This window comes from Colias croceus, chromosome 13 (genome assembly GCF_905220415.1).
Source record: "Colias croceus chromosome 13, ilColCroc2.1".
NCBI classification, from domain to species: domain Eukaryota; kingdom Metazoa; phylum Arthropoda; class Insecta; order Lepidoptera; family Pieridae; genus Colias; species Colias croceus.
In genome coordinates, this window is record NC_059549.1 from 577,396 (window position 1) to 589,802 (window position 12,407).

At 31.1% G+C, this 12,407-nt stretch overlaps 1 protein-coding gene across 7 annotated transcripts in view; it reads left to right on the top strand.

Annotated features, from left to right (window-relative positions):
* LOC123696605 overlaps nt 1-12,407 on the top strand; it is a 46,409-nt gene that overhangs the window by 23,273 nt on the left and 10,729 nt on the right. For all 7 annotated transcript variants that reach the window (XM_045642897.1, XM_045642896.1, XM_045642900.1 and 4 more), the window contains exon 3: nt 3,680-3,775. In XM_045642897.1, the coding sequence (XP_045498853.1) occupies nt 3,680-3,775 (96 nt within the window). The remainder of the gene's footprint in view (nt 1-3,679; nt 3,776-12,407) is intronic.

The following is a 12,407-nucleotide window of genomic DNA, read 5'->3' on the forward strand; positions in this document are numbered from 1 at the left end:
ATTTACGCATTTAAATGGCGTGATTGTTTTAAGAGGGCATTGTATCACAGTGACATATTTCTATATCTCAAGATAATTTTACATGCTACTTATTTTATTTAAAATACCCGATTATTTCTAATGGTCCTTTTGAATGTTAGAACATTCATTAGGTTTTCTATTGATTTTGCGTTTGTGAACTACCTACTTACCGTAAAATATGTATATATTATGTAGATGAAGATCATTGAAATTAGTTTTAAAGCGAAACTCTCAACAATTTTATTTGTTAGGTAACAGTAGTTTTTTCTGAATATGGAGCACTTTTCTCTCTCAAAATTACTAGATAATAAAAATTCACTTTGTTGCCAAATTTCGTGCCAGAAAAAAACCTATATAGGTTACTTCTAATCGGGGTACTGAAGTTGATTTTCTATTGCGTAGTACAAAAGGGATCGCGTTATACAGAAGTAAAACAATTAAATCTTAAACCGTATACACAAAGACATGTCGCAACACACAGTACCTATAGAACATACAGAACAATAACTATGTACATTGTAGTTATCGAACCGTTAGAGCGTGCTTTTCTGAGTCTGTAAACAATGAACGAAATTTGTATTATCTTGGATCTAGAGGGTTGGGAAATAAGATCGTTTTTGGAGTTTAGTATATTTCCCGTGGGAGTGGTCTATTTTTACATGTGAATTGATGTGAGAAGTCAATTGCTTAAACGTTTTGTGAACTGACCAATTAGGAGCATTTTTCATTGTATAAATGTGTTAGACTGTCTTAACTTTTAGATACTTTAACAGCAGTCTAAACCAAAACGGTATGATGACAATTGTTTTAGTTGTAGAAATAAAGTATCTTTCAATTAAGCCTACGTTATTGATTTTTGTATAGATGTGTTATTTTATAATGAATACCTCGTGTGTAGCAAATAAGAATAGCATAAAGAATTATCTACAAAACTAGTTATGTGGAGAGAGGATGAAATTTACTACCACAGAGATAGAATATTTCTAAGAAAGATGAAACCGGGTTTAATAAACTCTATATAAATCTATGTAAATCAACTATCTTGTAATCCTTTCGTAGATATCGAAGAAGTAAGCCCTTGTAGTTGCATCAATGTTGTTTTTCTGGGAACTAAGAAATCTAAAATGATATAAGTAAATAGGCACACTAGTAGTAACCGCAATTCCCTATAGTAAATAGCGTTTGCATGCATGAAGATTCATGTTTTAACATTATCATGTTACTTTTTTAAAGATTAATTAATAAATTGCATTATTGCCAGCAAATCGGAATTTTAAATTCGTTTGAATCGCGTAATGTGTTGTTGTGATTGTTTTTCTTTTACTTTTTAATCTTGTATTTATAATTATTAATTATTCTACAGTTACGTGAACCAGGAAAGGAGCTTTTAGCTTTTAGCTTTTGTTTAACTCTTATAGACTATAGTATTTAGAATTGTTACGTAAACTGAAGAAGTAACTGTTTTGTTCTTGTAAATATTTAACTCTTGTATTTACTATGTAATATTATTATATTATATTATATTTATTTACTATGTTTCGTTATGTAAACTAAAGAAGACTACCCGCTTGTTACCTTAAAAGTTAATAACATAGTTGTCCCTCGAAACCCAGTGCTCTGTTCTTATACAATCTAAACCCGGAAGGTGCACTATTTTAGCGTGTTAACGATTATCCAAGCCTTCCGTTTTACGTAACTCACGAATGTTATGCAAACTGATTGTGTTTGAAGTGAATTACGGGAATGAGTCATTTACTTGTCTTTGATACGGGAATAATACTCACACACACGTACCTACGTAAAGGAAACTCACACATATACACCATATGAGTTTTCTTTATGTATGTGTGAGTTTTGTTATAGTGTGTATAGTGTACCTATATCTAAGGTGTGTACGCACACTTTGTGGATTTATTGGGATTTGTGAATGTTTGTCGATGTGAATGTGCTTATTACGATTAAATCTCTTGTTCATCTGATTATCCTACTCTTGTTATAAATGCGAAAGTTTGTATGGATGTATGGATGTTTGTTACTCTTTCACGTAAAAACTACTGAACCGATTACAATGAAATTTAGCACACATATAGAGGGTAACTTGGATTAACACATAGGATAGTTTTTTTCCCGGAAATCCCACGGGAACGGGAACTATGCGGGTTTTCCTTTGCAAACGCGGGCGAAGCCGCGGGCGGAAATCTAGAATCTAATATAATGTTGGTTTGAACAATCAACATACGAAGAATATCAGGTAGAGGTTGATTTTTATTATAGTAAAATTAAATTAATTGAATTAAAATGCATTAGTCTTAGTACAAAACAGTAGTGAAAGCACAAAATGAAATGTAATAGAAAAGGATGTCACAGAGCAAGTGCGTGGATACTAAATTCATGACGATTTATAAATGTGAATTATTTTTCAGTAGCATTCTCTACCATTTGCTACCGCAAATTATAGTTGCTTCGTTTTTTTATGAATCTGTTTTTACACATAATTCCCATTGCATTATTCACAATAACATCTGACTTCTTCATTGGTAATACTTAAACAATGTCATTGTATAACAATTTTCCACGCGTGTGACTAATCTATATATATAAAACTCAAAGGTGACTGATATAGTGATCTATCAACGCACAGCCCAAACCACTGGACGTATCGGGCTGAAATTTGGCATGCAGGTAGATGTCATAACGTAGGCGTCCCCTAAGAAAGGATTTTAGAAAATTCGTCCCCTAAAGGGGTAAAATAGGAGATGAAAACTTATACCATGAAAATTTTTCTTTTCCACGCAAGCGAAGCTGCGAGCAACAGCTAGTTTCAGATATTCTTGAAGCTATCAATACATTTATAGCCTAGTTTAATAGGTGATGATTATATCATTTTACATTTCTATGTTTTTATCGTCAATGTTTATGTTCTTGTGTAATAAATTGCAGTTTTTATAATGTTTACATAGTAGGTACAAACTTATTTCTTATGTTAATTGAATTAAATTAATAATCTTATGCGGGAACTGTCAATTTGACAGGCGTAGCAAATGAGTGCTATTAAAACATGTATCACACTGTATTGTTAAATCATACAATGGTATTATGTGACTACAATCTACTAACTATATTTGAATAGTTTTTGTTTAGAAAAACAAGGGTAAATTAATTAATATTTAAAATAATTCTTTTTTTTTGTTAATTTAGTTAAATCTATGTGTATGTTGTTAGGTAAAAATGAGAGAATGTTTTCGAGCTCTGTATTTTTTCCCTACTGAAGTTTACCCGAATCCTGATTTTAGTATCCCAATTTTTACCTTCAATTTAACATTGCATTATGTTATCTGTGATTTATTATCTTAATATTATCTTGATGCAAATACCTACTAATCTATAAAAAATATCTATAAAGTAGTAATACCACAGTTCACAAACGCTACCCTTTTTTTCCTATCTATAGCACTATTATAATTATAATCTATATAGACTAACTATATTAATAAATAAAAATATTTTTATAAATTTTGTTTAAATGCTGGCTACCAACTCAAGCACCCACAATGTAAAACGATACCCATATATAGCTATAAGCACCACACGCTACGCTTCCTAATTATAATATAAAGTTATTTATACAAAATAATAAATTATTTAAATTTGTTTACAGGCCGGCAAGCTCGGCCGAGTCAAGATCCCGGCAACTCGGTTCACCTGTCAAGGTCGCGCGTCGGGCTACTATGCAGATGTCGATACTGGCTGCCAGGTAACTTTCACTACTTTTTACCATAAGCTGTTAAGCCACAGATTATTATACTATGTTATGGGTTGACAACCTTTTACCTATTAAAAGATTAAGGTATCATATATAAAAGCACAATATACAGATACATACAGTAAGGAAACTTCATACAAAATGTTCGAAATGGCTCCCCCCCCCATAAAGCGTGTTTTCGAGGGTATTGAGGGGGATCGATAGTAGCGGGTGACACATCCACAGATTTTGAATATAGTATGGAAAAAAGTTTAAAGTGATGTCATTTCACATTAAATAAATATCGATTGTTTCAGTTTGTAGCCCTTTCAATAAATATATATCTGTATCGTATTTGACTACAAGTTAAAAAGAGACTATTTTTTAATTTCTATAGATATGGCAGTATGAGTTTTAAATTATGTTGACATATTTTCTACCAAAATGATAGCTACAAATAGTACCTATTAGGAGTCCAGTCTGTTTAAAGACCGCATCTATTTTTTACGCAATCTAGAAGAGCACGAAAATCTAAAAAATGGAAACCTTAAAAAATCTTGTTTAAATTTATGTACATAATTACGTAAATATTAGGGAAGAAAAAGATAGATATTATAATAATTATTGTATTTTTATCGATACGTGACTTTACCACTTTGTCAAGCACTAAGCCTGTCAAACTATTTTCTTTTTCATCCTAAAACAAAAAGGTTATATAAAAGGAGGTTCTATGTTCGTATAATAATAATTTTAATTTATTTTTGCATATTTTGTGTTTTTTAATTTAATTTAATTTATCGTTTTAAAAATAATTTAGTAGGTATACCTACATACAAGTATTGTTAATTCTGGTTTAAAATAATTATTGAATACTTATATGTATCATACAAATATCAAGCATTATAAATAATTGAGGTAGGTACCTACATTAAAATAGCCTTCGGCGTCCAAAAAGACAAGATTTCGAAATATAGCACTGAAAAAAACGTACCTATTTACTTTTGCAAGGTATATATTTTATTGAGATTGTTTCTTCTTGTAAATTCATATTTAGGCTACACCATTTTTTAATTTTAACGGGTTTTAATCTCAAAATTACCACAAAGTCAACTGTAAAAAAAGCAAACAGAAATATACAGGCCGAATTGATAACCATTTTTGAAGTCGGTTAAATATCAAAAAGGTAACAGCCCTATAGCTATAGGTACGTCATAATTTCATCGCAGGGGCTTAGTTTCCTAACTGTATGTACGTAGTACATATCTGTCAACTGTGATAAAAGGTTGGGTATAGTTTTTCATTCATTAGTTATTACTTTAAAAACGTAGTTTACTTGTGTTTTTCTTTTCAGTTTTTTCAGCGTGTTTTTTTAGAAGTTTTTATTTGAATCATGGATTTAGGTAAAGCACTTATAGATACCTATTACTGAAACTTTTGGCCGTTTGTCTGTTGGCCATGTAGGTACATGTTTTACCGAATAGGACCTGTGATTTGTGAAAACTGTTTCATTACATAATTATTCAAAAATATTTATATTATACCTACACAGTTATGGATTCACAGTCAAGGAGTCTAAGAAGTTAACGATTATTTTATGTTTATGTATTCTTGGAATTTTAGATGAGTCGTGATTCAAGTAGGTAGTTTATCCCAGAAGAGGAATTCCAAAAAAATATATAATATCTACTTAAGTACATATTGTTTTCACATTTATAGATTCTAAAATCAGAACAAAACTCGAATGTTGTTAATTAATACTTTTTTAACGAGATTTGTCTTTGCTTTTTTAATTTTTATGAAGCTCTTATAAAATGAACATCTTCGTAAAGATGCGTTTTAATAAGCGACATTTTTTTCAAGGGTAACTTGTTTTCGAACATTTATGTAGTAGGTACCTATTCGTAATATTTAATTAATAATATTAGGATATATTAAGTCTGAGACTACACATAATTAGGTGTTATCCAGGTTTGATAATATTACTGTTTCTAAAATTTATGCGACGTCAGAACAACGTTACAGTAATCTATACTAATATTATAAAGAGGAAAGGTTTATTATGTATGTATGTATGTATGGTTTTCACGCATAAACTACTGGATCGATTTCAAAAATTCTTTCACCATTGCTAAAGCTGCATCTTCACTGAGCAACATAGGCTAGATTTATCTCGGAAATCCCACGGAACGGGAACTATGCGGGTTTTTCTTTGAAAACGCGGGCGAGGCCGCAGGCGGAACGCTAGTACTTACCTATAATAATAATTGAAATAAATAGTTTCCCTCTCTATTATTAAGTATTTCTTTTTGTTATTGTTTCTACTTATTTCCGCATTATTTTATTATTCGTGAAATGAAGGATCATTCCATAAATTTGATGATATAGGGAAGCTGTGCCCCGCGGTTTTACCTGCTTTTTCGCTTCTATTGTCTATAGCCTTCCTCTTAAAACGGATTATCTAACATAGAAATAATTTTTCAAATCGGTCCCGTGGATCCTGAGATGAGCGTGTTTAAACATACTAACAAACAAAAAAAAAAAGAACTCTTCAGCTTTATAATATTAGTATAGAGGTGTGCAAGAGATTTAATTGTAATTATAATTAGTGAATTAGGTATATATATATAATTACTTATATTATATTTAAATTTATAATAAGGGAATTCAACACGTACATAAATAAAAATATACAACATGCATCCTGGAAGTGATAACTATTATAGGAACAAGAACATTAGTTTTACATACTGGTAAACAAACTTAACATAATCTTATGTAGGTACATAATTATGAGAAGATTTATGACATATACGTAACATTATTTAATAGAACAACGTTGTTACTGGGATGCTGCAATATATAATAATGTCTATGATATTTGATCTAATGTCATAGAGTAAAAAATCTGTTATGATTTTTTTATAACAAAATGGTAAGAAAATATTTCCAAATTTGCTCGACATCTATAGTTTATACTATAGTCTACTGTCTATACACCCTTGATGCAATCTATGAAACTCCAAACTTCAAAAAATAAAGGAAAAAAGTACAAAAGCGCGCGAACCTTCGCGAAATACAGACTATCAATAATTATCTGGCAGGACGAGATCTCATTGACCTTTGCCTGAATACTCTTTTAAAAATATCCCTGATCCCTCAACTGATGTATGATTAACGTTGCTTTTACATCATATTATGGACATAACAATATGGGTGTAATTTTAAAAATAAAAGTCGATGGTTAACTTTAATATTGAGAAATATAATCTGTGAAATGTCAACGTCCAATGATTACTAATGTCATAATATTATGCCGCATGTAATAAATCACAGAAGGATAATATTCGTCGAATCTTGATTTATTATCTATATAAAATCAGATTTAAAAGTAAAGAAAGTTCCTTCGGTATATAAATTAATAATTTTGGTTAGGTTATTATTATTGAGAGTTAATGAAACAATAGAGAGGAATATTTATTAATAGTTCTTGAAACAATAGGCACCCAACTGAAACGATTTTGCAGTTTTGTAATGCAGATAAATGAAAACTTTTAAATTTTGTAATTAATTCATAAGAAAAAAGAGCTATTTATAAGTATGCTTCTTATATTTTTATTGGATTCAAAGAGAAAGTTTTATACTTTTGTTTTGTTATTGAGGTCTCGTTTGCGGATAGTTGGTTAATTATTTTTCTATACTTACATATTTATGTAGTTAGTACAACTTGTTTGCATCTTCAATTTAAACACTTGCCACTAACCGGTAACTAAAGCGGGCACCCATCAATTGATAGGTCACGGCTAAAAGTGCTTGTCTGTAATACCTACCTACGACGCTTCAAAAAATTTAAGTCACTCATCTTGAATGCTTCAACATAATATTATGATGATTAATTTAAAAGGACTTGAGAATTATTTCGATAGTATTAAATCATTTAAATATCAATAAGCTATGTACATTATTTATAGGTTATAAACTTAGAGTATATAACTACTATTGTAATATATACTCTAAGGTTATAAATAAATTATATCTAAAACATATTCCCAGATCAACTTTCTTTGCCAAATATTATGATTAAATGTACAATTTAAATCAATACAAAAAAGCAATTAAGTAAAATAATTTGTACTTAACATTTCACCAAGTCAAGGTCGAAAGCAGATGCCTAAGTTATCTAGGTTATCGGTGTTTTCATTCACACAGCCTACGTGTGAGAGAGACAGAATTGGTGAATGGGTAAAATCACAGGTAAAATCTATGGCATTTAATAAGCTATGCCAAAACGGTCTTTTATTGGATAATACCTCAGAGCAATAAACCTATAGAGTACTTGTATCGAGCGTATACAATTTACATATATTTGTTTCTCTCTATCTAAAGAAAACGTCGTATGAAAGAATGAGACAGCTATAGACAACAAGCTACGTTTCAACATAGTCATGGCACCATTTTTACTATAGGTACGTATTTAGATAGATAGAAGGTGATAGTGATGGGATGTGCTTCAATCGATAAAATCGTGAATGTATTTTGCATTTACGGTTTCGTGAAATAATAAATAAAAAAAACAAAACTTATAATTAATTTCAGTTGAATACATTATTTGTATATAATAAATGCGAAATTATGCGAGAATGGATGTTATTCTTTCACTGCGGAACCGATTACAATGAAATTTTGTACATACACACATAGGTTAGGTTTTATCCCGGAAATCCCACGTGAACGGGAACTGTGCAGGATTTTCTTTAAAAACGCGGGCGGAAAGCTAGTATATTATAAAAGAAATTTTAAAACTTGAAATGTAATTTAAAATAAAGAAGGAAATGATGATAAAGTTAAAGGAGTGAGGAGAAAGGCACAGTCAGCATGAAGGAATCATGCAGCATTTTAACAAGTTATTAAAATGACAGTCTTAATGAAAACATTTTCCTAACATCCTACTAATAAAGCGAAAGTCTGTGAGGATGAATGTTTGTTACTCTTTCACGCGAATACTACTAAACCGATTACAATGAAATTTGGAAAAATTACTTTTGATCCCGTAAATCCAACAGGAATGGGAACTATGCGGGTTTTTCTTTGAAAACGCATGTATATTAAGTATGTATTTCAATAGTAGTTTCTCGTCTATGAGAACTGTCATTTAATCAACCGTTTAATTTTCACATAGTTACACATTTAAAGTAACTTATGTGTAAAAAATTTCAAAATAAAAATTCACTCTCTTTAATCAAATGTATTTATTATCTAACTACAGGAACAAAAAAAAACGTAAGCGTAAGATTGCACAATTCTTCTAGAGTATCCATCTTGATAACACGCAGACTCGAAATGCAGTGAACACAATATAGCAAATTGTGGCGGCGTCCAATCAACTCATGTCTCATGTTTTATACCCATTTTTTATTTAGCTCTGGAAATCTAAAACAAAATGAATTTATTAATAATCTGAAAGACAAATTAATAAACAACAAACGAAAACTAAAACACATAAGGCAAATAAAACAACCACGTGGTATGTTTTATTTTCCTGCGGTAAAAAATTTACATCTATTATTTGCAACAACAACTACATAATATAAATCTGATATAAGAAACAAAATAAATAAATCAACGTTAATATGAAATAGATTTTTTGTCATAAATCGATAATATACGCTAGATGTGTTACAACACTACGGTGGTAAACAAAATGCCAAACGTGATATTATTGTGACATTTTTAAAAAATTATTTCATTATTCTATATTCCACAACCCCATAAAGTGGGTAAATGTTACAGTTACAACATAAAATTACAAAAAAGCGCTTGATAAAACCTTCAAATAGGTTTAAAACATAAATATTTATCAATTTGCTGAAAATCACTTACCGATGGAAAGATATTTGCACATTGTTTTTATCCAAAACTCCCATTCGACTAGTGATAGCCGGTTGATAAACATACAATAGTTATTTTAGCACACTGACAAATAAAAAGAAACACTGTACACTTTATATTTTCTAAATATTTCGTTAAAAACACTTGACGCACTGAGCCCACCAGCTGGTTGGAAAACAAACTGACTGCCGGCGCGCTACGTTTGAAGACAGTGCAGATACTCTATCGCTATCTCAATCTGGCTTATGCTGTTATTGACTATGAGTAAGTAGATTAGAAAATATGTATTTTGTTCTGTCTCAATATAAGAACTCTATAGGTTTATTGCTCTTAGGATAATACAGTGACATGTTGCTAAACTCAGTTTGATGACATTGTAGAATAGTCAAAACAAAATAAACAAAAAACCAAAAAACAGACAAAAGACATTCGGAAATAAATGAAGACACAATAAAATGTTGGATAATATTGTTTTTATTTAATCGCACACATGTTTTAATTATGCTTTACAGGGAAAAAATATTCCCGTTGTAACTATATAAATTACACGGTTTAATCTGTAAAGGGTTCCAAAGGTAAAATATAAAAGAACGGATTAAAAAAAAATATTATTTCGAAAAAAACATCCAAAATTTCATCAAAAATTTCGCACCTCAGACGAAAACTGTACAATTTTTAATTAAATTAATATCCTTTTAAACACGATATTTACATTCAAGGTGAATGCCATTGTTTTAAAATTGTCTCAGGATTGCTTGCAACCTTTGAGGTCGTTTTATTGCTATAATGTTGATAATGCTATGATATATTATATTTTCTTCTAGATTTCCGTATCGCCGTCACTTGCGTACTTTTCCAGTTTTCATGTTATTGTATAATCTAAGAAGAAGATAATTACCTACTTATCGGAAAGGGATAGAAGTAGAGAGAACCACAGGAGAGAACACACGAAAGCGTTTAATTTCACACTATTATGGGTTTTTGTTTTAGCGAATTGATCAACTCGGATAGATAAGATCACATTAACCCATTGACCATCGAGCGGCCCGATCGGGAATAGACACAATAGATTTTCTATTGTGTCTGTGATTCCGGGGGCTGAGGCAATTCAGAAAATAAATACATTACACCATGTAGTATTTGTCTATACCACAATATTATAATAATCATGCTTTTAAGCCAGCTGAATTCGTTTATTTGGTAGAGCATAATTGGCTCTTAATACCGCTGTTTTATGCAAGAGAATTCTGTGCACCCATGTTTCTTACCAACTACCTACATAATAATTTAAAGTAAACAATTTTTAATAACAGCTAGAAGAAATTTACGTGTCACGGCCTCCATTTCGTTATAAATAAACTGTGAGCAGCGTGCGAACAACTATTGTGTTGGTTTACGACAGAACCTTACAAAACGCCATCTTATTTTACGATGAACACAATTCGTGTCAAAAGTTGATCGATTTAATGTTCGCATTGAAATTTGTATTTGAAAATTAGGTACAATTTAATCAAATCTAAATTCGTTCCGCTAATGCTAATTAAAACTTAGTGGAATTAAATTGGCAATGCTAGTTTATTGGTTTATTATCGCAGGTACCTACAGTCAATGACCTATTATACTAGTAGACGCGGCATACGCCAACATCATTGCACTAAAAAACAGCGTAATTAATACATACCTACTTACTAACGCATTATCACCAATACAGTTGTTCTCTCTTTCACTCTCACGCACGAGACATAATACATGTCTCACTCATGTACTTCGTAATAACAACTGCCGATTAAAATATAAAAAGAACGTCCAGCTACGACGCTGAATGGTGCGTGACTAAGTGAAACTCGGGCACTTACCTGAGTTTTTTCTTGCCAAAATAGAGAGCGGGTAACGTATCTAGCTTTTTTATTCATTATCCATACTAATATTACTTATATAAATGCGAAAGTAACTCTGTCTGTCTGTCTGTTACTCAATCACGCCTAAACTACTGAACCAATTTTCATGAAATTTGGTATGGAGATATTTTGATACCCGAGAAAGGACATAGGCTACTTTTTATCCCGGGAAAATGACGCAATCCCGGAAATCCCACGGGAACGGGAACTATTCGGGTTTTTCTTTGACTGCGCGAGCGAAGCCGCGGGCGGAAACCTAGTTTTAATATAAATGATAGAATTTCCGTCAATCTTAATTACTTTTATAGTTAGTAGACAATGTTAGTAGGTAGGTATTTTAGTTTGACGCGATTTTGTACGGAACTTTTCTCAAGAAAATAATTCCTTTTTCCTTATTTCTATTTCTACAATACCCCATAAATAAAAACATGACCTATTTGGCAAATGAAACATATCAATAAAACATACATTGCGTAGGTATACATGTCTGAAAGTACAAAAAGATTATAACCCAGTTTAGTGATAAACGGATAGCCTCATTTTCGAAATCGGAAAAAGTCCCACGGATTGCTATCTCATAAGTAAATAGGTGTAATAAATATAAATGATTACAAAATGTGTATTCAAGGGCATCCGTTTGGAAGGTGCATAGAGACACACCGACGCACCCATTGTTCTTTGAACTATAGGGCATAGATATTAGAAACATCTTTATGTATAAGCCGTTCGCATTCTTTACGCACGTACCGTCAGCAAATAAAGTTGTTGTAAGATTTCTGGAATCAGTTTTAATGGTTTTATAAAGTATTTGATTTATGATTGGCCATTCTTAGGATAGATGTTTAGCGCCGTCTGTAAAT